Source organism: Musca domestica, unplaced genomic scaffold (assembly GCF_030504385.1).
Source record: "Musca domestica strain aabys unplaced genomic scaffold, Musca_domestica.polishedcontigs.V.1.1 293, whole genome shotgun sequence".
Lineage (NCBI taxonomy): Eukaryota > Metazoa > Arthropoda > Insecta > Diptera > Muscidae > Musca > Musca domestica.
Window position 1 is genome coordinate 45,407 of NW_026712297.1, and position 26,486 is coordinate 71,892.

General features: G+C 32.9%; 1 protein-coding gene across 1 annotated transcript in view; it reads right to left on the bottom strand.

The window, feature by feature from the left end:
* LOC131803358 (knirps-related protein-like) overlaps positions 1-26,486 on the bottom strand; it is a 118,783-nt gene that overhangs the window by 29,429 nt on the left and 62,868 nt on the right. The window contains exon 3 of the mRNA XM_059124514.1: positions 713-790. Coding sequence (XP_058980497.1) covers positions 713-790 — 78 coding nt within the window. The remainder of the gene's footprint in view (positions 1-712; positions 791-26,486) is intronic.

Below are 26,486 nucleotides of genomic sequence, written 5' to 3' on the forward strand. Positions count from 1 at the left end.
AGTTTCCCTTGGCCGGAACACAAGTTTGTTTCTTAAGTCTTTTGTTTCCATGGGGGTATGCTGAAGATATGTCATATTTTATTGGAGAAATAAAAGTTTATATTGGGGTGGCAGGTTTTTTTAGAATATAAATTAGATTAATGAGTAGTATAAAAGGTGTATGAGAAGTTTTCGAGAATAAAAAAATTAAGAATTATCAGTAAAAAATATTCAAAAAATTTTCAATAGTTTTTCGATAAATTTTCTACAAATTTTTAATTATTTTTTCAAAAAATATTTGAAAATTTTTGAATATTCTAGATAATTTTCTAAAATTTTTTTGATAAATATTAGATAAATTCTCGATCATTTGTCAAGGACCAAATGAGTCCCATTTAAGGTGGTTCGCAGTTGAAAGGCTAGTTTTTTCTGAAAGGCTAATTTTTCAGTTTATTTTATAAAATTTAATAGTCCATCCTAGGAAAACAAGTTTGTTGCTTAAGTCTTTTGTTTCCGTGGGGGTATTTTCAAGAGATTGCATATTTTGATGCAGCAAATAACTGTTGATATTGTCCAGTTTCAAACAACTAACATTAAATTTTGTTATAACATATTAATCCCACTCTATGGCCATTATCAACTTTCATATTTTATTAAATAATGCATTTGCTAATAAATATTTATTATATACAAAAACTATAAAAAACGCACAGATTTTCCCATAGAAACTTACCTTGCAACCTTCACACGTGAATGCGCCAAAATGGAAACCTGCCGCCGGTTCGCCACAGACCTTACAGGTCTGATTCATCTGTAAAGAAAACAAGAACATGTTAATGAATTATGACCAACAGAATTCGATATTTTTTGTAGTTAAGACTACGGGAAAACGTTCCATTTTATGATATAAAAGAAAAAAAATCGTAGCCATGGAAAAAATTCAATTAAAAAGCCACAAATCTTTTTTTTTTTTTTTTTTTTTTCTGTGGCATGACAATAATAAAACTCAATATGTATGGCAACATAACTTGAAGCGAAATTCACACGCATGATAATGGATGGGATAAGAGATTCGAAAAAAAAAAACTGAAAAACAATTTCAATATGGAAAACACCAAAGCAAAACTTGGCCAGCCTTTCAGATAGTTTTCCAGCTCAACACTTCTTTTCCTAATGCATTGCATTCCTTTTTTTTTGTATTTCATAAAAAAATTGAGTAATGAGTGAGCAATTTTCCAAGCACTCCCTGCCTTATACTGCTTTTGCAAATGTATATGGTTTTCACATATCATCTCCCTCCAGGCCTTTATGCTGTAAAAAATTTGCATATGTTATGGCATGTCCGACGTAACCAAAGAAATCATCTTTGCTTAATCTCCCAAGAAGAGGAGTTCAGTTCAGGCAGCCACTACATGCAGATCTTCTGGTACTTGAGGATATGGCCTAAGCCAGGGAATTGGTAAGCAAAACAAATATTTATTACTTTGCTAACGTTTATCAACAATTTGTAATCTTAGCATAAAGGCCAAGGTCTTTAAGGCAGTCCATGGAAATAAATTTTCTCCGGTACAAAAAAAAAAAAAAAAAATAATAATAATGTATTTTACATTGCATACTCACACACACACAGGTCAACTATGTTACAAAATGGGAGCATCAGTGTTACAGGAAGGTAACAAGGAAAATAAAATTGAAACGACAACTACATCTTCTCCTTTTTTTTGTTGATCCATAATCAACACCAATTTTATGGTAGCCATTTTCCCTCATTTTTTGGTAGGAAAATAATTTTTGGAAAATTTTGGAAAAAAAATGTGTAATAAATTAAGGAAAGTAGGGCAATAAAAGCGATATAAAAAATTATTTTTGAAATATTTATTAAAAATATTTTTAATGTAGATGTTTGAAAACATTTTGTAGGGTAGATATTTTTTGAAATATGGATTTAAAAAAAATATTTTTTGCTGCACATTTTTTGGATTTTATAAAATAATTATTTTTCATATATAAAATATTTTTATAAAATATTTACAATAATATTTTATAATTTATTTTTTATATAACATAGCAATAAAAGTGCATTTTATAACATGTATTTTCAAATTATTTATTTAGAAAAATTTTCAAGTTAGATGTTTAGAACTATCTTCTTAAATTTAATATTTTAGATATATTTTTTTAGTATTAAATTATTTAAAAAAATACTTTAATAATATTTATTTGGAAATATTTTTCAAGGTAGATTTTAAGAAATTTTTTTCAATGTGATGGTTAACACATATTTTTTTATATAAGATTTTTTTAAAATATTTTTCGCAGTGTATTTTTAATATTTATTTATAGTATAATTTTTAATAAACATATTTTAAAAAATAAAAATATTATTAAATACTATTATTTTTATAATATTATTATTTAATATTTTTAACATATTTTTTTCAACATTTTTTATTAATATAGAAAAAGAATATTTCTACTAAGATTTTTAGAACATATTTTTTAAGTGGTTTTAAAAAATAATTTTTAACATAGATTTTTTACAATTTTTTTTACCCAACAACACTATTTTTTAAAAACATTTTTTAAGGTGGATATTTTGGCCAAGTTTTTATAAATACGGATTCTTTATACCCTACAACACTATGTGTTGGAAATATTATAAGTTTGATTGAGCCAAAAATTTTAGGCTTAGGCTTAGAAAGGCTAGGTCTATTTTTTTTCAAAGATGTCCGCAATTCATTTAGGGGCTGAAATAGACCAACTAGAGTAGAGTATCACATGGTTGGCACCGCACGACTATAGCCTTTGCTTACTTGTTTCTAATTACGGGTTTTTAAATATTTTTTGCGGAACATTTTTTAGATAATTTTTTGTAATCTATGTTGATGAAAAATATGAATAAAAAAAAATAGGTTAAAAATATTTTGTAAAATACATATTACATTAAAAAATGATTGAATATTATTAAGAAAAATATTTATAAAATATTATTATAAAAATATTATTTATAAAATACAATAAAATATTTTTGATTTAAAAAAATATATTTCTTTTAAATTAAATTACTAAAAAAAATTATAAAATTTTCTGGGATTATTATGATACTAACAAGCAAGGTATAGAGCCTTACATTCGACCTAAATATTTAGATTGGTTCCCATAGTTCGTGTTAGGCTTTTTTAATACTCAAAACTCCCAAATTGTTCAATTTGACCAAATTTTTAATGAAAACTTCACGCAGAGTACTAAATTTTCAGACGTTCAAGGTTTTATTTAATTTTCGAATTTTCGCTTCATCAATTTTTTTTGTTCAAAACTATTTCAACGTGTCCATATGTAAACAGTGAACCCAGTATCAAATTTCAGTTCTATCCCTTCACCTAAAAAAAAAAATTGAATAACATTTAGTACGCATATCCAACTGATATCTTATTCCTAGACGAAAACAGTGATCCCAAATTTTTTTGGTTAAGTACTTTTCGAAAAATTATAATATTCCAAAACCACCTCCATTTTTCAATTCCAGATACCAACAGAGACCTCAATATCAAATTTGAGGGTTTCAGCCCTATCCCCTCACCCAATTCCAAATTTGGTACCATTTAATACTTTTCATACAAATACACGACTCATTTCGAAACCACAGCCATATTTTAAACACAGATATCATCAGTAATTTAAATATTAAATTTGAGATTTTTATCTTATTTTTTTAAATGTTTTTTATAACGTATTTTAAGCCGGGGTTTTATAAAAATGTTTTTTTTTTAAATAGTACAGCAACGTGGATTTTTATGAAAAAAATGTTTTTTTTTCGAAGAGGCATGTATTCTGGATTTTATAAAAACGTTTTTCCATAGAAGCAAGCAATATTAATATTTATATTTTTTTTTTTTTTTTTCAAAAATATTAGTAACTTTAGTTTTTATGAAAAATATTTTTGCAAGGAAAGAATAAACATAGATTTTTATAAAAATGGTTTTTATTTTTATTTTCAATGTTAGGTTAAATTTCATTAAAATATGCATTCAAACCAACCAGATCAAAGTGAGACTAGACTGGATTTTTGAAAATAAAAATTTATATAAATTGAAGGCGGGCTTTCATCTAAGGTGGATTTTCTTAAAAAAAATATTTTTTTCAAAGGTTGAGTAACGTGGATTGTTAAAAAAAATATATCTTCAAAGATCGGCTTTGATATTTTTAATTTTTTTTTTTTTACTGAGAATAATTTTCAGGGGAACACAATTTTCATAGGATTAAGGTTTTTGAATTTTTTAAATTTTCTATGAAAAGTGCCGAAATACCGGTGGATTTGTTGTAGGGACCCATGGTGGTTATTCTTACAAAAAATTTTTTTCGAGGGACAATCAATAATAAATTACTCCCAGCCATTAATAATTTTCTTCAAAGGAAGAACCATGGATTTAAAAATCTGAATTTTTCTTCCCTATCCCCTGAGGTGTTGTAGGGCCCAAAACATAGATGTCATTGTAAATTTCCCATGCCACACTGCAATTGGAAAACAAATCTCAAACTTCTGCTCTTCTTTAATTTTTCGAAAATTTTACAATATTTACAGCATTCAACATGCAGATTATTGTTATGTCCCTTGTCACTACCTCTTACTCTTAATCTTTGTTGTTTTTTTTTTTTTTTTTTTTTTTTTGAAAACTATACTGGATTTATACATAAAATTAAAGGCGACTTTCACGAGGTGGATTTTCATATAAAAAAATATTTTGTTTTTAAGTGGACGGACTATTAAAAAAATATATCTTCAAAGTTCGACTTATTTGGATTTTTTACAACCTTTTTTTTCAAAGGTTCACTGGTGTAAATTTTTGTTGAAAATATTTTTTCAAAGGATTAAGGAATATTTTTTTTAATTTTTTTTTTTCAAAGGGCAAATGAGGTGGATTTGTATTAAAATATTTTTTTTTTTGGAACAGTGTTTGGCTTGCTTGTTTGGGATACCATAGTATTTTTTTTTTTTTTCAAAAGTCGATAAATGAGATTAAATTATTTTCTCGAAGGACCCATGGTGGATTTTCTTACGAATATTTTTTCGAAGGACCGCCACTAATGAAAAACTCCTAGCAATTAAGAATATGCGTCAAAGGCGGAGGTGGATTTTCATATAAAAAATAGTTTTTTTTTTTAAAGTTTACGGACTGTTAAAAAATATATCTTCAAAGTTCGACTTATTTGGATTTTTTTACAAACAATATTTTTTTAAAGGATTAAAGAATATATATTTTTTTTTAAAAAGCAAATAAGTTGAATTTGTATTAAAATATTCAAAAGTCGATAAATGAGATTAAATTATTTTCTCGAAGGACCCACGGTGGATTTTCTTACGAATATTTTTTCGAAGAACCGCCACTAATGAAGAACTCCTAGCAATTAAGAATATGCGTCAAAGGCGGAACCTTGGTTTTAATAATCTGAGTTTATTATCAACCCTGAGGTGATGTAGGGCTCAAAAACATAGATGTTAATGTAAATTTCCCATGACATCCTGCAATTGGGAAAAAATCTGGAACTCCTGCTCTTCTTCTTTCATTTTTCGAAAATGTTACAATATTTACAGCACTCAACATGCAGATTATTGTTATGTCCTTTGCCACTACCTCTCACTCTTTCGTATTTTTTGTTGTGGAAAGCAAAACCTTGTTGCATAAATGTTGTTACACTGTTACTTTATTTATGGCATCGCGATGATTTGTTTGCATTTTAAGTTGAGATTATTTCCTATGGGTTCCGTTCCTACTTCTTCCTTGTTCGGCAATGGCAAGACACAATTTCTGTATTTTTTTGTCGTTTGTGGTTCATCGAAAGTAACCGAAAGCAAACAAATATTTAATTTGAATATTTATGAGTAACAAGAGTAAACAGCCATTGAACAATATTTTTTTTTGGTGGATTGGTCGATTGCTGGGAAGTTTGGTTTGGCTGGTTGCTTGCTCTAGTCCACCGCCAGCTATGACGTTGCTAGACCAGCAAACATGCGTGTTCAAAGTTTTTTTTTTTTTTGGTGAGACATCTTCTGCTGGTTTTTGGGAACTTCTTCTGAATGTTGGCTTGCCATTGACTTGTTTGGTGTTGTTGTTGTTGTTTTTCTGTGGATGCCACGCTTGTTTTGCTTTGTTTTCCTTTTACTGTTCAGACACAGATGCGTGCACAAGTCTAAGCAATTTAGTTTGATTTGAAAATTGAGATTTCTCAAGGATTTATTGGTTGTCCAAATACAAGAAATTGAAAATGTCATGATAATAATTTTATTGAAAGGCAAATAAACGAAAGCAATGCCAAAACAAAACAAAGCCACCAAAACAACGAACGACAATGGTCTTGGAGGCAAACTTGAAAAAATTATAATTGAACAAGAAAAGGTGATGATCTGGTCAAGGGTTTTTGCAGAGTGTTGGAAAAAGATTAAGTTAAGGTAGCAATTTCGCTGGGGAAAAGGGAAGAAATAATTGAACTCTTATTTTGATGTGTTTCGAAAAAAAATTGTTTTCAACAAGTTAAAAAGCAGTAAGTTGAATACCCTCCATCATTTTGAAGGAATTTGGAAATTTTCAAAAAATAAAATCCTTAAAAAATTCTGTTAAAATTTTTAAAATACCGAATATAGCCGTTATTTTGGGGTCTATACGACGTGGACCTACATAGGCATTGTTTGTCATTAGACATTACCATATTCAAATTCGAAACTTGAAAAAAGGGTGAATTATGTAGCTAAAATCATCAAAATATCGTATATAGGGAGGTACCGTTATATCGGAGCTGTGCAAAGACCTGGACCAGCATAGACAATTTTCTGTCACAGGCTGTAGTATCCATTACGAACTTCAAATGCGACATCTCAAACAATTTCGGTGGGTATTATACCTAAACTTGTCAAAATACCGAATATAGGGAGGTACTTATATATGGGGCCTATACGAAGACGTGGACCTGCACATACAAATTTCTGTCATAGGCTGTAGTTCCCATTACAGACTCTAAATACGTATTTTGAAACAATTCCGGTGAATAATGTCGCAAAAAGTCATTAAAATACCGAATATTGGGAGGTACTTATATATGGGGCCTATACGAAGACCTGGACCTGTATAGATAATTTTCTGTCACAGACTGTAGTTCCCATTACAAACTCTAAATACGTAATTTGAAACAATTCCGGTGAATAATGTCGCTAAAATAATCAAAATACCGAATATAGGGAGGTACTTATGTATGGGGCCTATACGAACACCTGGACCTGTATAGACAATTTTCTCCCACAGACTGTAGTTCCCATTACGAACTCTAAATACCAAATTTTAAACAATTCCGGTGAATAATGTCGCTAAAAACATCAAAATACCGAATATCGGGAGGTACTGTTATATGGGGGCTATAGGAAAACGTGTACCTACATGACCGGACGGACAGACGGACATGGCTCAATCGTCTTAGAATTTTATGCTGATCAAGAATATATATACTTTGTTTGGTCTGACATGAATACTTCGGGGAGTTACAAACGAAATGACAAACATAACGAAATGACCTCCATAGTATGGTAGAGGGTATAAAAGGAGAAAATATTCTTTAAAAAAGCTTGCATCAAAGTTAAAGCTGAAATACTTTTCGTACCCTTTTAGTACGAATTTCCAAAAACCCAGCCCTCGTAACCTTCAAGATTCTAGTTTCAGTTGTTTTGCCTGGGCGTTAATTCTCAGCCAGTCTAAAAGGTTACGAAAAGTACTAAAATTTACTATAAATTGAATAATTTATTTTGGATAAACAGAATGAGCTAGAATTCTGAAATTTTAAATGAGAGTCACTGATGAAGTGCAGGATAGATGGTCCCAAGGCTTTTTGGAAATTTTAACTTTAAGATTACATAAAGTTCCAAAATGGTACTTAACCTCTAAATTGGTTCCATTTGGTATTATGTGAATACGGATAGAGCTAAAGTCTGTAAATTTGGTATGATAATCAAGGTTGGAAAGTAAGTTTGATATTTGCTGGGAGTTTTGGAAATGAGTACTAAGAGTGCGAACTGTACTAAATGCTACTAAATTTAGAACAGTTTGGTTTAGGGTGAACGGAGGAAGCTAGAATTTTGAAAATTTGTATTGGGCTCCCTTTGGGTGATAGGTTTGTTATATGGAGGAGATTTTGAAAATGTGTATTGCAAGTGCACGAAATGTACTAAATAGTACTATGTTTGGTACAATTTGGTATTGGGTGAACAGATAGTGCTTGAAATATAAAATTTGTAATTAGGGTTGCAGTTCATGTGCAGCCTAGACATATGAAGATGGTTTTGGAAATGTGTACTATAATTGTACAAAAAGTACAAGTGCACGAAATGTACTAAATATTACAATATTGCACCAAATATTGGTATTGGGTGAACAGATAGGGCTTGAGATCTGAAATTTGTAATTAGGGTTATGGTGGTCTTGGAAATGTAGAATTGTACAAAAAGTACTAAATGGTACTAAATATGGATATGGCTGGAATCCTCAAATTGGACTTTATGGTCTCTGCAATTGAGATATGGAATTGGTTTCGGATATGTGTACAAAAATGTACGAAAATAACTAAATAATACCATTTATAGTATCGGATTAAGGGATAGAGTTCACATATCGAATTTTGATGTCTAGATTGCCGATGGTATCTTTGTTTGAGATTTGGCGGTGGTTTGGGATTTCGTCCTATAACTGTAATAAATGGTACTAAATTTGGTAGTGGGCTGAGCTGGAATTCCCAAATTTGATATTCATATCTCTGTGGATATCTGAAATTGAGATATGGAAGTGGTTTGGAACTGCGTCCTATATTTGTGCGAAAGATACTAAATGGTACTAAATTTGGCATTGGGTGAAGGGATACAGCTGGAATACCGAAATTTGACATTGAGATCTCTGTTGGTATCTGGAATTGAAATATGGAGGTGGTTTTGAAATGTGTACTATAATGTTCGAAAAGTATTAAATAGTACTAGATTGTATAGTGGGAGAAAGGATATGGCTGAAATCCCCAGATTTGATACTGGTATCTGGAATTGAGATATGGAGGTGGTTTTGGAAATAATTGTTCGAAAAGTACAAAGTGGTACTAAAAAGAGTATTAGGTGAAAGAATAGAGCTGCGATCTTCAATTTTAACATTAATATTTCCGTTGGTATCTGGAATTGAGCAATGAAGGTGGTTTTGGAAATGTCTACAATGATTGTACGAAAAGTGCTAATTGGTACCACATTTGGTATTGGGTTAAGGAATATGGCTGAAATCCACAAATTTGATAATGATATCTCTATTGGTATCTGGGGTTGAATTTGGAGGTGAGTTTGAAAATGTGTACTATAATTGTAGGAAAAGTACTAAATAGTACTAGTTTTGGTATTAGGTGAAGGTATATGGCTGAAATTCCCAAATTTTATATTGAGGTCCCCGTTGGTATCTGGGGTTGAGATATGGATGAGGTTTTGAAAATGGGTACTATAATTATACAAACAGTACTAAATAGTACTAAATGTGATATTTTGTGGATGAATGGGGCTGAAATCCTAAAATTTGATTAGATGACACTTTTAGTGTTTGTCTGCAGGCAGGTCAAGTTCGAGGATGGGCTATATCGGTCCACGATATCGTATACCCCCATATAACGGTACCCCCGATAGTCGGTATTTTGATGAATGTAGCCAAGATGTTTCATGAAATTATCTGAAAATACACAGAAGGAGTTCCTTCTGGCTACTTTACCCCATGTAATAGAATTGTCTTTGTGGATCCATGATATCGTATCATTGTCTAAAAATCAATGCTAGAAGTTATTCCTAAGCACTCTTCCCCCTTGAAAAGAAATGTCTATATGGGTCCACGATATCGTATAACCCACATACTACGATACCCCCCGATATTCGATACTTGCTGACAATATTTCCCGAAATTGCTTGGGAAGTCATATTTGAAGTTTCTAGTAGGTACTACAGCATGTGACACACAATTGTCTATGCAGGTCCAGGTCTTTGTATATCTTTGATATAACGATACCTCCCTTTATTCGGTATTTATAATTTTCGCTACAATGTTGACCGGATTTTTTCAAGTTTCGTATTTTAATATTGTAATGGCTTATGACGAAAGTTGCCTATGCAAGTCCAAGTCTTCGTGTAGATCCTAATATAAAGGCTTTATGCGATATTTTTAAGATTTTAATAGAATTTTTAACGAACTTTTTTTTGGAAAATGTCCAAATTCGTTCCAAATGGTGGAGGGTATTCAAATTTCGGTCCGGCCGAACTTAGTAGCTTTTCTACTTTTTTTTTTCAAATGCCTATTCTTGTTTGCCCTGTTTTTTTTTTAATATTTTCCATTAAAAAAATAAATGAGCACTCTTTCACAAACCAATGTCCGTACGATATTTTTACGTTTACTAATAAGACACCAGTCCTTGATTTTGACATCGCTAGAATGTTTAATTGATCTTTGCCACAAATAAAATGTTATGGCTATATAAAACCAATAATAATAACAATAAACGAACTTCAATCAATTCCTCCTCTATAAAATCCAACATCTACGAGCGAGAGAGAGAGAGAGAGAGGGAAAAAAACTCAAACTAATAATAAATTGCTGGCCAAATGTGAACCTGAGTCTAGAGCACAAGTTACATGTGTTATAAACATGTCAAAAATAATAATATATTGCAGTATGGCCATATATATATGAATGTTCGAACGTATGAGGAACGTTCGTTCGAGGCAAAGTTCGTTGAGTCCACAAGAATTCAATCACAGTATTTTCAGTGTTATGGATGCTGTTGCCACGTTCGTACGTTCAGTTGTTTTTTTTTTGGCCAAAAATAACACAAAAACTAATAAAAAAAAACATATCAGCAACAACAATTCGCACTCCAAGTGTAGACAATAAACCTTGATGGCCATAAACATGAAACATTGCTTTGGAAATCAGTCTATGATCTGATGATGGTCCATTCAACAGCGACGACGACGACGACGGCAATAGACAAGTTGCAAACATTTCTGTTTTTTTTTTTTTTTTTTTTTTTTTTTTTTTGGCCAGCAACCAAAAAAAAAAAAAACAACAAAAAGATTTAACAAATTAATTGAAAAATATTAATAACATTTTAACACTTCGAACTTAGACACGAAGACAATGTATGGCAGCAGAACAACAATCATCATCATCATCTAAGCCATCATCATCATCATCAGCTTCCTCACCTACAACAGAAACAGTGGGAGCCCATGCTATGGCCAGGCCAACAATTGTGGCTTTTTTGGACAAATCGTTTTTGTAGCGCTCAACAATGTTGCCACAGTCATCTCCCCCTCTTTGCCACTCAAAAAAATCAGGGTTTCCTTGGTTCCCCTTTTTATACCCTCCACCATACATAGTATGGAGGGTATATTAAGTTCGTCATTCCGTTTGTAACTCATCAAAATTATAATTTTAGACCCAACAAAGTATATATATGATCAGCGTAAAATTCTAAGAAGATTTAGTCCTGTTCGCCCGCCCGCCCGTCTGTCCGACCGTCCGTCCGTCTGTGGAAATCACTCTAGCTTCCGAACGAATTGAAGTAGATTGATAAAATTTTACTCAAATGTATAATATGTCTGCAGGACTTTTGGTATTGAAAATGGGCCATGTAGGTCCACGTTTTGGTATAGACCCCATATAACAGTACCTCCCGATATTCGGTATTTTGATGAGTTTAGCGAGACTATTCACCAAACTGTTTCAAATTTGGCGTTTGAAGTTCGTAATGGATACTACAGCCTAAGACAGAAAATTGCCTGTGCAGGTCCACGTTTTGGTATAGCCCCCATATAACAGTACCTCCCAATATTCGGTATTTTGATGATTTTAGCCACATTTTTCGGGGGAATTGTCTGAAAATGCACACAAAGGGTTTCTTGTGACTACTGTACACTCTGGAAGAGAATTATCGATATCGGCCCAGGATATCGTATAGCCCCCATATAACGGTACCTCCCGATATTCGGTATTTTGATGATTTTAGCCTCATATTTCCGTGGAATTGTCTGAAATTCTACACGAAGAATTCTTTGTGAGTACTTTATCCTCTGGAAGAGAATTATCTTTATAGGTCCACGATATCGCATGGCCCCCATATAACGGTACCCCCTCTATATTCGGTATTCTGATGATTTTAGCCATATTTTTCGGTGGAATTGTCTGAAATTCTACACGAAAAATTCTTTGTGAGTACTTTATCCTCTGGAAGAGAATTATAGATATCGACCCAGTATATCGTATAGCCCCCATATACCGGTACCTCCCGATATTCGGTATTTTGATGATTTTACCCACATTTTCCAACGGAATTGTCTGAAAATTCACACAAGGAGTTCCCTGTGAGTAGTTTATCCTCTGGAAGAGAATTATCTTTATAGGTCCACGATGTCGTATAGCCCCCATATAACGGTACCCCCCGATATTCGGTATTTTGATGATATTAACCACATTTTTCAACGGAATTGTCTGAAAATTCACACACCCTGGAAGAGAATTATCGATATCGGCTTAGGATAACGTATAGTCCCCATATAACGGCACCTCCCGATATTCGATATTTTGATGATTTTAGCCACATTTTTCAACGGAATTGTCTGAAATTCTGCACAAAGGACTTCTTTGTGAGTACTTTACCCCCAGAAATAGATTTCCACAATATCGTATATCCATCATATATCGTCACCTTCCGATATTCGTTATTTTAAAGATTTTAACAGAATTTTTAATGCATTTTATTTTTTTGAAAATTTCCTGATTCTTTCCAAATGGTGGAGGGTATTCAAAGTTCGACCCGGCCGAACTTACTGCTTTTTTTACTTGTTTTCAGTAAAGCCTGCATTCACTTGTTTCTTTAACTCCTCGTTCAACATCCAACTCATGTGCTGAATTTTGTTTTTGTTTTTTTCCCATCCATGTCTAATTCTAATCAGATTTCGTGAGTGTATATGTGTGTGTGTTTTACCCGATGTTACCACCGGGACTTGGGCAAATATGTAATATGTTCCAGCAATGTTCAGCACCGTTTCCTATGTCCATTGATTTGTTGCAGAGACAGACAAGCGATTTTCTTTTGTTTTTGTTGTTGTTCTTCTTGTTGTCATATTTGCCATTGCAATAATGCTTTTATGGTTTCTTGTGGATCATTTAATCGCCAAATGAAAATCACATAAAATTAAATTAAAAATAGATAGATTTTTTTAGATTTTTTTTATGATTTCATACAAAAGAAAGCTGTCAAGGAATGGTAGGAATTTTGCGGAATTTATAAGGGGAATCAGAAAAAAAATGAAATAAAATTTAAGATCAAATGAACAAACAAAAGACTTAAGACACAAACTTTGGCAATTAATTTGATAGTGGAGAAAGAAGTAGATTTCTTTTTAGAAAAATATTTTGAAAAATTCAAGGGGTTCAAGTAAGCAGAGCTAGAGGCGTACAGGGCCGACTATGTGATACCCTGCAACACTTTAGTACACTGGAAACCCCTCCTAGGTCCAAACCTATTTTAGTCGATTTTTAAATGATGCCATACAGTCCTACCAAAGATTATCATCCATTTTAGCCACTAATTATCATCAGATGGTTATCCAAAATGTCAGTCTTCTTCCCCGGCCTAAACTCTAGCCTCATGCTAAATTGCATGCCGATGAGTCTTTAATTATGGCTTGTAGAGCGACTGCAAAATCTTCACAAAAATTGGTATTTGGTGCGACTTCAAAAACAATAGGCTTATGTTCTAATCCTAGCCCAAACCCCATGTAATATTCTGTTAGGATCGGATAATAATTGAGACCTGAATATTATACGCCAAAAACATATTGAACCACACCCCGATTTAGTACCACATAATATTTTTCGTACAATTACAGTACATATTTCCAAAATCACCTCCATTTCCTAGCCACAGACACCAAATTCGAATTTCAGGATTTCAGTTGTATTCCTTCCCCTAATACCGAATTTAGTACCGCTTAGTATTTTTCGAACAATTATGGTACACATTTCCAAAACATCCTTCTCTCAACTGCAGACACCAACAGTGGCATCTGCATCAGTTTCCAGGATTTCATCTCTATCCCTTCTCCAATACCAAATTTAGTACCATTTAGTACAATTATAGATCGCATATCCGAAACCAGCTCTTTCTCTCTTCCATAGACACAAACAGTGACTTCCATATGCAATTAGAGGACTTCAGCCCTATATTTTTACCTAATGCAAAATTTAGTACTACTTAGTACTTTTCGAGCAATTTTAGTACACATTTCCAATACCACCTCCATATATAAACCCCAGACATGAACTGCACCTTCAATATCAAATTTCAGGATTTCAGCTTTATTCCTTTACCCAATACCAAATATAGTACTATTAAGTACTTTTCGTACAATTTTAGTACACCGCCTTCATATATCGATTTCAGATAATAACAGAGACCATAATATTAAATATCGGAATTCTAGCTTTATCCCTTCATCCATTACCCTATTTGGTACCACATAGTACTTTTCGAACAATTATAGTACATAATACCAAAACCACATCCATATCTTAATTACATAGACCAACGGTGACGATAAAATAAATGTTTAGGATTTTAGCTCTATTCCTTAACAAAATAACAAATTTAGTACTATTTAGTACTTTTAGTACAATTATAGTACATATTTCCACAACCACCTCCATATCTCAATTTCAGATATCAACTGAGACCTCAATAACAAATTTGAGGATTACAGCCCTATTCCTTCACCCAAATTCCAAACTTTGTACCATTTAGTATTTTTCGTACACTTATTGTACACACATTTCAAAAATCACCTCGATTTATCATTCCCAGTTACCAACAGAGACCTCAATCTCAAATTTCGGGATTCGATTTCTATCCCTTTACCCACTACCATATTTGGTACCAGGTAGTAATTTTCGAACAATAATAGTACATAATACCAACACCACCTTCACATCTTAGCTAACTGCTGACATCTACATCATATTTCAAGATTCATGTCAATTTTTTACCTTATAATAAAATTAGTACTATTTAGTACTTTTTGTACCATTATAGTACACATTTCCAACATCACTTCCACATCTCAATTCCAGATACCAACAGAGAGCTTAATATCAAATTTGTGGATTCCATCTCCATCCCTTCAACCAATACTCATTTTAGTACCACTTTGAACTTATCGTACAATTATAGTACACATTTCCAAAATAACAACCAAACCTCAAACACAAATACCATTCGTTTTCTTAATATCAAATTTCAGAATTTTATCTTTATCCTTTCATTCAATACCAAATATAGTACCATTGCGTACTTTTCGTACAATTATAGTACTGATTTTCAAAACCACCTCCATAGCCCTAGGCTGTAGCCTGAACAGCAAACCTTATACCAAATTTCAGATTCCAAAAAATATCTGTTCACTCAAAACCCAATTTGTACCAAATATAGTACTAATTAGTACTTTTCGTACAATTATTACACACATATTTCCTAAACCACATCTTTATCACATAGCAACCAAAAACAGGGACCCCAGTATAAAATTGCAGCTTCATCCGTTTGTACTAAACAAAACACGTTCCAAATTTAGTACCACTTAGTACATTTCCCACACTTGGTACACTTTTCCAAAACCACTTTCATATATGAAATTTTACTTTCCAACCTTGATTCTGATACCAAACTTTCATTAAATACCTAGTGGTATCATTTTAGAAGTTTCTTAGCCTTTTTAGAACTTTTCGTAACCTTATAGTTCGTATTTCCAAAAACCCTTTGGTACATCTATGCTGCACACCATTTGCGGCTTTTATTCCAAATTTCAGAATTCTAGCTTATTTTGTTTCATCAATACAAAATATTCAGTTTTTATACCCGGTTCTGTTTTTATATGTGGTTCAAATACAGTTATAGCTCCTAATTACACCAAACGTGTAATATCAGCCCGAATAGTATGGAATTTTGCACATACAACCAAAGTAGGCCTGCAAATATGTATGCCAAATTTGATCGAAATCGGTTCAGAAATAGCTATAGCTCCCACATATATTGTTTATCCGATTTATTATTTTTGTTCTCCGCAGCCGTAATATGCACTCTGTAACAACAATATTTGGGGAAGTATATCAAATACAGCTCAGAAATATTATTGCCAAATTTTATCGAGATCGGTTCCGATTTGGATATAGCTCTCATATATAACTTCGTCCGATTTACCTTTTATTGTGCATCAAACGTCTAATATTTGTCCAAATGGGATGGAATTTGGCACTTTCGACCGAATTGAGTCTAGAAGCTAGTATGTCAAATTTGGTGAAGATCGGTTCAGATATAGCTATTGCTCCCATATATATTTTTCATCCGATTTGTTATTTTTGTCCTCCGCAGCCGTAATATGCACTCTGTAACAACAATATTTGGGGAAGTATATCAAATACAGCTCAGAAATATTATTGCCAAATTTTATCGGGATCGGTTCCGTTTTGATATATATATATATATATATATATATATATATATATATATATATATATATATATATATATATATATATATATATATATATATATATATATATATATACATATATTTATCCGATTTCAAATTAATTGTGCACCAAATGGGCAATACAAGTCCGAATTTAAAAAATACAAATGCTTCGGCATATTTAGTCCTTTGAACTTTAAATTATAAATCAAAGCGTGATTGATTGATTGAATAGTCCGATCTCTACCATCTTTATAACAGATCTTGTGTTGATGGATATATTAAGATGTGCCAAGTCTGAATGGACTCGGGTGTTAATTTCCTGTTTTATGAGCTTCATGAATATTCAAAATGTTGACCCTTTCTGGGGGAGGTACCAGAAGTAGTGAGCCGATATATTCCACTTTCACACCAGACCTCGGTTTAATAAAAGTATTGTGATGTGTGTAATTTGAAGAGAATCGGATGCATGTTTCGGATTTTATGATCGTTTTCGTTATTCTAAATTTAAACCCTTTGTGGAGGAGGTACCAGAAGGAATGGTCCTATCTCTACCATTTTCATAAAAGATCTTGTGTTGATAGATATATTGAGACGTGCCAAGTCTAAATGGAATCGGATGTAAATTTCGAGTTTTATAAGCTTTATGAATATTCAAAATTTTGACCCTTTGTGGGGGAGGTACCAAAAGGAGTAGACCGATATATCCCATCTTCACACAAGACTTTGGACTAATAAAAATATTGTGATGTGGATAATTTGAAGAGAACCGGATGCTTATTTCGGATTTTATGAGCATTTTCGTTATTCTAAATTTAAAATCTTTGTGGAGGAGGTACCAGAAGGAATGGTCCTATCTCTACCATTTTCATAAAAGATCTTGTGTTGATAGATATATTGAGACGTGCCTAGTGGGGGAGGTACCAGAAGGAATGGTCCGATCTCTACCATCTTTATAACAAATATTGTGTTGGCGAAAATATTGAGATGTGCCAAGTTTGAATGGAATCAGGTGTTATTTCCGCGTTTTATGAGCTTCATGAATATTCAACATTTTGATCCCGGTCTAACCACATGCCTACGCACCAAGACTGACCCTCCAGTGATATTTCAAAATTCTAGCTTTAGTCGTTTCGTCTGGGCTTCGATTCTCACTCAGCCAGCCAGTTATTTCACTACTCTTTCACGCAGATATATAGAAGATGAGAGCGGGTCAAGATTATTTTCAGTTCAAACACATTTTAATGCCCTTGCATTTACGTTTATACCTTTAGATATAGTCGATAAAATCTCCAACTATTTATTTACAGCTTCCTATTTATTTACAGCTTCCCAACTCAACAGGTCGCGTTGAAATCTCCCTAATTTCCTTTGACACAAAAATAAACCATACACTTTCAATTGCTCCAGCGGAACTCCCCCCAACAAAAAGAAAAACAAACTAGGTAGCAAAATTTCCCAAAACACCACAAAAATTCCCACCATCTAAAATATACAGGATGGCAACAAAACCAACAACAACATGAAGTCGACCAAATTAAAATCAATGTTTATTTAAAGAAAACCTAACTTCAGCAAAACATGTGAAGCTGAGGAGACAAAAAATCAGTGCTCTTATTTAATTGACTTTTGACTTGGTTAAATAGCTAAAAATTGGAGGAGGCAAAAGAAGACGAGAAAAACAACACCAAATCACAGCTAACAATTCCAAGCAAAATAAAATGACTGAGTGAAACAGAAAGAAAAACAAAAAAAAAATCATTGATTTAAAAATTGCACCCAAAAACCTAACCTAACCCAACATGTACCAGCTAAACCCAGAGCAGTTCCAAATGGACAGACATTTGGTAACTACGTCAGTCTACCGGCAAAAAGTTTGAGGTAGACCAACAAAAAACGTTGAACACCAAACAAATAAATCTCACAATTTAACACAAGACAACGGCAGCAGCAGCCGCTGCCACCAACCATCATCATATCGTCCGAAGAAGTCGGAGGAGAAAAACGAATTTCTTCCAGGAGTTTTGCTATAAAAAAAACTGTGTTGCAAGTGTCATGTTAAGCTGTAGGAAAACGACACATTTACTTAACGCTTTTGTATAACAACTTTTAACGGTGATTGTGTGGAATGATGGAGAGGTGGCGGGGGGAAGGAAGGAACAAGGGCAGCTTTAACCAAAGCAGGATGAACAGATATGATTTTTGAAAATAGTTTAAAGGATCAACATACAGGGATTTTGTAAACAAAATGCAGGTCGCATTTATTATCCGATTGAGATGAAACTTTCCAAACAATACTTGTTTGACCTAAGGACGAACCCTATCGAATGTGGTGAGAATCGCTTCAAATTTAGAAACAGCTCCTTCGATATGTATATCTTTAACCGATTTTACAAATTTGGTGAAGATCGGTTCAGATATAGCTATTGCTCCCATATATATTTTTCATCCGATTTGTTATTTTTGTCCTCCGCAGCCGTAATATGCACTCTGTAACAACAATATTTGGGGAAGTATATCAAATACAGCTCAGAAATATTATTGCCAAATTTTATCGGGATCGGTTCCGTTTTGATATATATATATATATATATATATATATATATATATATATATATATATATATATATATATATATATATATATATATATATATATATATATATATATACATATATTTATCCGATTTCAAATTAATTGTGCACCAAATGGGCAATACAAGTCCGAATTTAAAAAATACAAATGCTTCGGCATATTTAGTCCTTTGAACTTTAAATTATAAATCAAAGCGTGATTGATTGATTGAATAGTCCGATCTCTACCATCTTTATAACAGATCTTGTGTTGATGGATATATTAAGATGTGCCAAGTCTGAATGGACTCGGGTGTTAATTTCCTGTTTTATGAGCTTCATGAATATTCAAAATGTTGACCCTTTCTGGGGGAGGTACCAGAAGTAGTGAGCCGATATATTCCACTTTCACACCAGACCTCGGTTAATAAAAGTATTGTGATGTGTGTAATTTGAAGAGAATCGGATGCATGTTTCGGATTTTATGATCGTTTTCGTTATTCTAAATTTAAACCCTTTGTGGAGGAGGTACCAGAAGGAATGGTCCTATCTCTACCATTTTCATAAAAGATCTTGTGTTGATAGATATATTGAGACGTGCCAAGTCTAAATGGAATCGGATGTAAATTTCGAGTTTTATAAGCTTTATGAATATTCAAAATTTTGACCCTTTGTGGGGGAGGTACCAAAAGGAGTAGACCGATATATCCCATCTTCACACAAGACTTTGGACTAATAAAAATATTGTGATGTGGATAATTTGAAGAGAACCGGATGCTTATTTCGGATTTTATGAGCATTTTCGTTATTCTAAATTTAAAATCTTTGTGGAGGAGGTACCAGAAGGAATGGTCCTATCTCTACCATTTTCATAAAAGATCTTGTGTTGATAGATATATTGAGACGTGCCTAGTGGGGGAGGTACCAGAAGGAATGGTCCGATCTCTACCATCTTTATAACAAATATTGTGTTGGCGAAAATATTGAGATGTGCCAAGTTTGAATGGAATCAGGTGTTATTTCCGCGTTTTATGAGCTTCATGAATATTCAACATTTTGATCCCGGTCTAACCACATGCCTACGCACCAAGACTGACCCTCCAGTGATATTTCAAAATTCTAGCTTTAGTCGTTTCGTCTGGGCTTCGATTCTCACTCAGCCAGCCAGTTATTTCACTACTCTTTCACGCAGATATATAGAAGATGAGAGCGGGTCAAGATTATTTTCAGTTCAAACACATTTTAATGCCCTTGCATTTACGTTTATACCTTTAGATATAGTCGATAAAATCTCCAACTATTTATTTACAGCTTCCTATTTATTTACAGCTTCCCAACTCAACAGGTCGCGTTGAAATCTCCCTAATTTCCTTTGACACAAAAATAAACCATACACTTTCAATTGCTCCAGCGGAACTCCCCCCAACAAAAAGAAAAACAAACTAGGTAGCAAAATTTCCCAAAACACCACAAAAATTCCCACCATCTAAAATATACAGGATGGCAACAAAACCAACAACAACATGAAGTCGACCAAATTAAAATCAATGTTTATTTAAAGAAAACCTAACTTCAGCAAAACATGTGAAGCTGAGGAGACAAAAAATCAGTGCTCTTATTTAATTGACTTTTGACTTGGTTAAATAGCTAAAAATTGGAGGAGGCAAAAGAAGACGAGAAAAACAACACCAAATCACAGCTAACAATTCCAAGCAAAATAAAATGACTGAGTGAAACAGAAAGAAAAACAAAAAAAAAATCATTGATTTAAAAATTGCACCCAAAAACCTAACCTAACCCAACATGTACCAGCTAAACCCAGAGCAGTTCCAAATGGACAGACATTTGGTAACTACGTCAGTCTACCGGCAAAAAGTTTGAGGTAGACCAACAAAAAAACGTTGAACACCAAACAAATAAATCTCACAATTTAACACAAGACAACGGCAGCAGCAGCCGCTGCCACCAACCATCATCATATCGTCCGAAGAAGTCGGAGGAGAAAAACGAATTTCTTCCAGGAGTTTTGCTATAAAAAAAACTGTGTTGCAAGTGTCATGTTAAGCTGTAGGAAAACGACACATTTACTTAACGCTTTTGTATAACAACTTTTAACGGTGATTGTGTGGAATGATGGAGAGGTGGCGGGGGGAAGGAAGGAACAAGGGCAGCTTTAACCAAAGCAGGATGAACAGATATGATTTTGAAAATAGTTTAAAGGATCAACATACAGGGATTTTGTAAACAAAATGCAGGTCGCATTTATTATCCGATTGAGATGAAACTTTCCAAACAATACTTGTTTGACCTAAGGACGAACCCTATCGAATGTGGTGAGAATCGCTTCAAATTTAGAAACAGCTCCTTCGATATGTATATCTTTAACCGATTTCTGGTTAATTTTTCAACAAATGTCCAATATATGTCCAAACGACGCACATCAGACCGAATTCAGTCTAGAAGCAAGTACATCAAATTTTGGTGAAAATCGGTTCAGATAAAGTTGTAGACCATTAGAGCATTCCAGCATTTAAATGTGAATAAATCTTTTGTGGCTCGTACCATCGCTCGTTACCGTGATACTGGTAGCGTAGCCCGATGTCAAGGAGGTGGACGGAAGAAAACAGCAACATCAGCAGAAACTGTTCAAAAAGTAAAGAAGCAACTTGATCGAAACCCGCATCGGAGTGGCCGAAAAATGGCTCGTGAGCTGAAAATATCGCAATATTCCATTCGGCAAATATCGAAAAATGTGTTCGGGGTTAAGCCATTAAAATTCCAAAAAGTTGAGGAACTTACACCGCAACAGAAAGAAAATGGACTCAAAAGAGATTAAGAGTTCATAGAAATATTTTTTTCAAAGCCCAAATAAAAGCCCATTTTACCAAAAAAAAAAAATAAATAAATAAATAAATAAATAAAAAAAAAATAGCCAAAGCACGAAAATTCTATAAAAAATATTATTTTCAAACCCCAAATTATCAGAATTGTTATTCAAATATTTTTGTGGATTTTGTACAGGGCAAAGGGTGGATTTTTTCAGAGTTTATAAAAATATTTTTTCAATACCAATATCGTCAAATTTAGAAAAATAATCAAAAGCCAAATCACGTAAATTTTTTAAAAAATATGGTTTTCAAAGTCCGATTTAACGGAATGGCGTTACAACATTTATGTGCATCTTTTCAAAATGCAAATGGATTTTAAGCTTGTTTTCAAAGGATTTTTTTTTTATAAAAAAAAGTTGTTTCAAAGGGTAGCTCAAAACCAAATCTCGAAAATCTGATAAAAATTGCGTTTTCAATGCCAAACAACGTGTATTTTTACAGAGGATTATTTTAAATATTTTTTTATAAAAAAAAAATGTTATAAAAAAATTTGTGGGGAGGTCAACGGGATTTCATATAAAATATTTTTTTAAATATTAAATTTAAACATTTTTTAAAATATTATTCAACGTTGGTTTTTAAAAAAATATTCTGAAATTTTTTAAATATTTTTTTTTAAAGGCAAAAACAATATGGATTTTATAAATAAATTTATTTTAAACGGCAGCTCAGCGTAGATTTTTAAAAATATTTTTTCCAAAGCCCAAATTAATGTCGATTTTACAAAAAAAAAAAAAAAAAAAAAAAAAAAAAACAATAGCCAAAGCACGAAAATTTAAAAAGAATGTTATTTTCAGACCCCAAATTATCGGAATTGTTATTCAAACATTTTTTTGTGGTGTTGTACAGGGCTCAACGTCGTGGATTTTTTTTTTCAGAATTTTAAAGGATTTTTTTTTATAAATAATATGTTTCAATGGCCAATTCAACGGATTTTATAAAAAAAAATTTAAAGCCAAATTATCGTCGACTTTAGAAAAATATTCAAATTCAAAAATTTGTTTTAAATGGCAGCTTAACGTAGATTTTATAAAAATATTTTTTCCAAAGCCCAAATTAACGTCGATTTTACAAAAAACAAGTAAGCAAAGGCTACAGTCGAGCGGGGCCGACCGTTGAATACCCTACAACACTATAATAAACGATACAGTTTATATAGGCGAGATACTCGAAAGAATTCCACAAGATATTGTGACAAATAATAAAAGAAATCATCAGGTTTCGTTCTTTAATTTTCGGATAATAGCAACTTAAACTAATTTTCTCATTTCCAATTTATTGGTAGATGTTGCACGTAAATGTCCTTCCTAGATCTGGAACCAATATTTCCCAAAGACCTATAATCTCTAAGAAGTGGCAAAAGATTAACATTTATTATTGCTTTTTGACTGAAACGCATCTATATGAGATACAGACATTTGACTATATTCTTCAACGAAATCAGCGTTAACGAAATAGTCAGAAGTGCGTCTTTCCTGTATTTGTGAATTCTCCAAAAAGTCACTGGAATGGACATTTTCGTATTTTGTCTACAAAAGTTGGCAAACTATTTCGCACATTGAATATTTTTGGATGGCCATCCAAAACTGCTTGGCTTTTGCAATGTCCGGTAACCCCCATAATTACGACCTGCTGACAATTTTGCAGTTTTTTGGTCCATTTCAACCCCTAAATATATGGCGATCATCTCCAAAAAGAGTAGGCTTTTATTCTGACCCTCATCTTATCTCCATGCAAAATTTCGTAAGGATCGGGCCATAAATGCGATCTGTGTATGATATCCTGATATCCTAACTACTTAGTTTTGTTGGCTGTAGAAATATTACCAAATGTTTAATTCAAAATGAAAATATGCCAAAAATATGACAAAATTGAAAAAATATGAGAAAATTTTACAAAATCTATTTTTTCATCTTTAGAGAGACATTTTTATGCGATTTTTTTAGACGTTTTATGTTTTCTGCCAAGAGGCCATTCTGAATTAACGAGAACTGTCGAAATCAGTTCAGCCGTTCTCGACATATAAGAGATCTTTCAAGCATATCTTCTTTGATAGACATATATATCGCACATATTTTGCTATATATCCGATTTGTTGGATAATAACATCAATGTAAAGGTCAGAAGTAACCTTGTCATGGCTTTGTGATTTCGTTGGGATTTAAAATATTCGCCGTTTAATGAAAAATTTTGAATTTTTTCAACAAAAAAGATATGGTCTATTTTACCCGCTAAATATTATCCGATGACCACCCAAATGGGCAGGCTTCTTGCCAGCCCTAGCTACATGCGAAATTCCGCGTCGATTGGTCTTGATATAAATATTATGCGATCATCACCAAAAGAAATAGGGTTCTATTCTGACCCTAGCCCCACCTCCATTTTAAATTTCGTGAAGATCGGACCATAATTGCGACCTGTAGAGTGATTACAAATTAACATGGACAGACGGACAGACGGACAGACGGACGGACGGACATACATAGCTAGATCGACTCAGCTCGCCGAGATAGGAAGATCCATATATACTTTCCTATATTTGAAATCAATATTTCGTGGTGTTTCATAATTTTTGGCCCAATCAAACTTATAATACCCCCAACACATAGTGTTGTAGGGTATAAAAAGCCAAAGCCAAAGCACGAAAATTCTAAAAGAATATTATTTTCAAATTCCGAATTATCGGAATTGTTATTCAAACATTTTTTGTGGTTTTGTACAGGGCAAAACGTGGTGGATTTTTTCAGAATTTTCAAAGGATTTGTTTTATAAAGGCCAAATCCACGTGGATTTTATAAAAATATTTTTTTTCAAAGCCAAATTATCGTCGATTTTAGAAAAATAATCAAAAGCCAAATCAGGTAATTTAAAAAAAATTGGATTTCAAATTTCTAATAAACGTTTTTGTGGATGTTTTAAAAATGCAAATTTATTTTTGAAGCCTTAGGATTTTTATACCCTACAACACTATGTGTTGGGGGTATTATAAGTTTGATTGGGCCAAAAATTATGTAACACCTCGAAATATTGGTTTCCCACATAGGAAAGTATATATGGATCTTCCTAGCTCGTCGAGCTGAGTCGATCTAGCTATGTATGTCCGTCCGTCCGTCTGTCCGTCTGTCCGTCTGTCCGTCTGTCCATGTTAATTTGTAATCACTCTACAGGTCGCAATTATGGCCCGATCTTCACGAAATTTAGAATGGAGGTGGGTCTGGGGTCAGAATAGAACCCTATTTCTTTTGGAGATGATCGCTAAATGTTTAGGGGTTGAAATGGACCAAATACTGAAAAAATGTCGGATTTTGCAGTAGCTATACAGGTCGCAATTATAGACCAATCGACGCGAAATTTCGCATGTAGCTAGAGTTTAGGACAGGGAAGAAGCCTACCAATTTGGGTGGTCATCGGATAATATTTAGCGGGTAAAATAGACCATATCTTTTGTGTTGAAAAAATTCAAAATTTTTCATTAAACCGTGAATATTTTAAATCCCGGCGAAGTCACAAAGCCATCACAAGGTTACTTCTGACCTTTACATTGATGTTAACATCCAACAAATCGGATATATAGCAAAATATGTGCGACATATATGTTTATCAAAGAAGATATGCTTGAAAAATCTCTTATATGTCGAGAACGGCTAAACTGATTTCGACAGTTCTCATTAATTCAGAATGGCCTCTTGGCAGAAAAGAAAAAACGTCTAAAAAAATCGCATAAAAATATCTCTATGAAGATGAAAATATTGATTTTTTAAAATTGTCTCATATTTTTTCAATTTTGTCATATTTTTGGCATATTTTCATTTTGAATTAAACATTTGGTAATATTCTACAGCTAACAAAACTAAGTAGTTAGGACTTCAGGATATCATATACAGATCGCATTTATGGCCCGATCCTTACGAAATTTTGCATGGGGATAAGATGAGGGTCAGAATAGAAGCCTACTCTTTTTGGAGATGATCGCCATATATTTAGGGGTTGAAATGGACCAAAAAACTGCTAAATTGTCAGCAGGTCGTAATTATTGCCCGATCCTCACGCACATTTGAATGGGGGTTACCGGACATTGTAAAAACCAAGCAGTTTTGGATGGCCATCCCAAAAATATTCAATGTGTGAAATAGTTGCCAACTTTTGTAGACAAAATACGAAAATGTCCATTCCGTTGACTTTTTGGAGAATTCACAAATACAGGAAAGACGCACTTCTGAATATTTCGTTAACGCTGATTTCGTTGCGTTTCAGTCAAAAAATAATAATAAATGTTAATCTTTTGCCATAAATGTTAATCTTAGTGTTGTAGGGTATTCAACGGTCGGCCCCGCTCGACTGTAGCCTTTGCTTACTTGTTTATAAATAAATTTGTTTCACAGGGCAGCTCAATGTAGGTTTTATAAAAATATTTTTTTTTATTTTATAAAAAAAAAACAAAAACCAAAACTCGAATTCTGATAAAAATTGC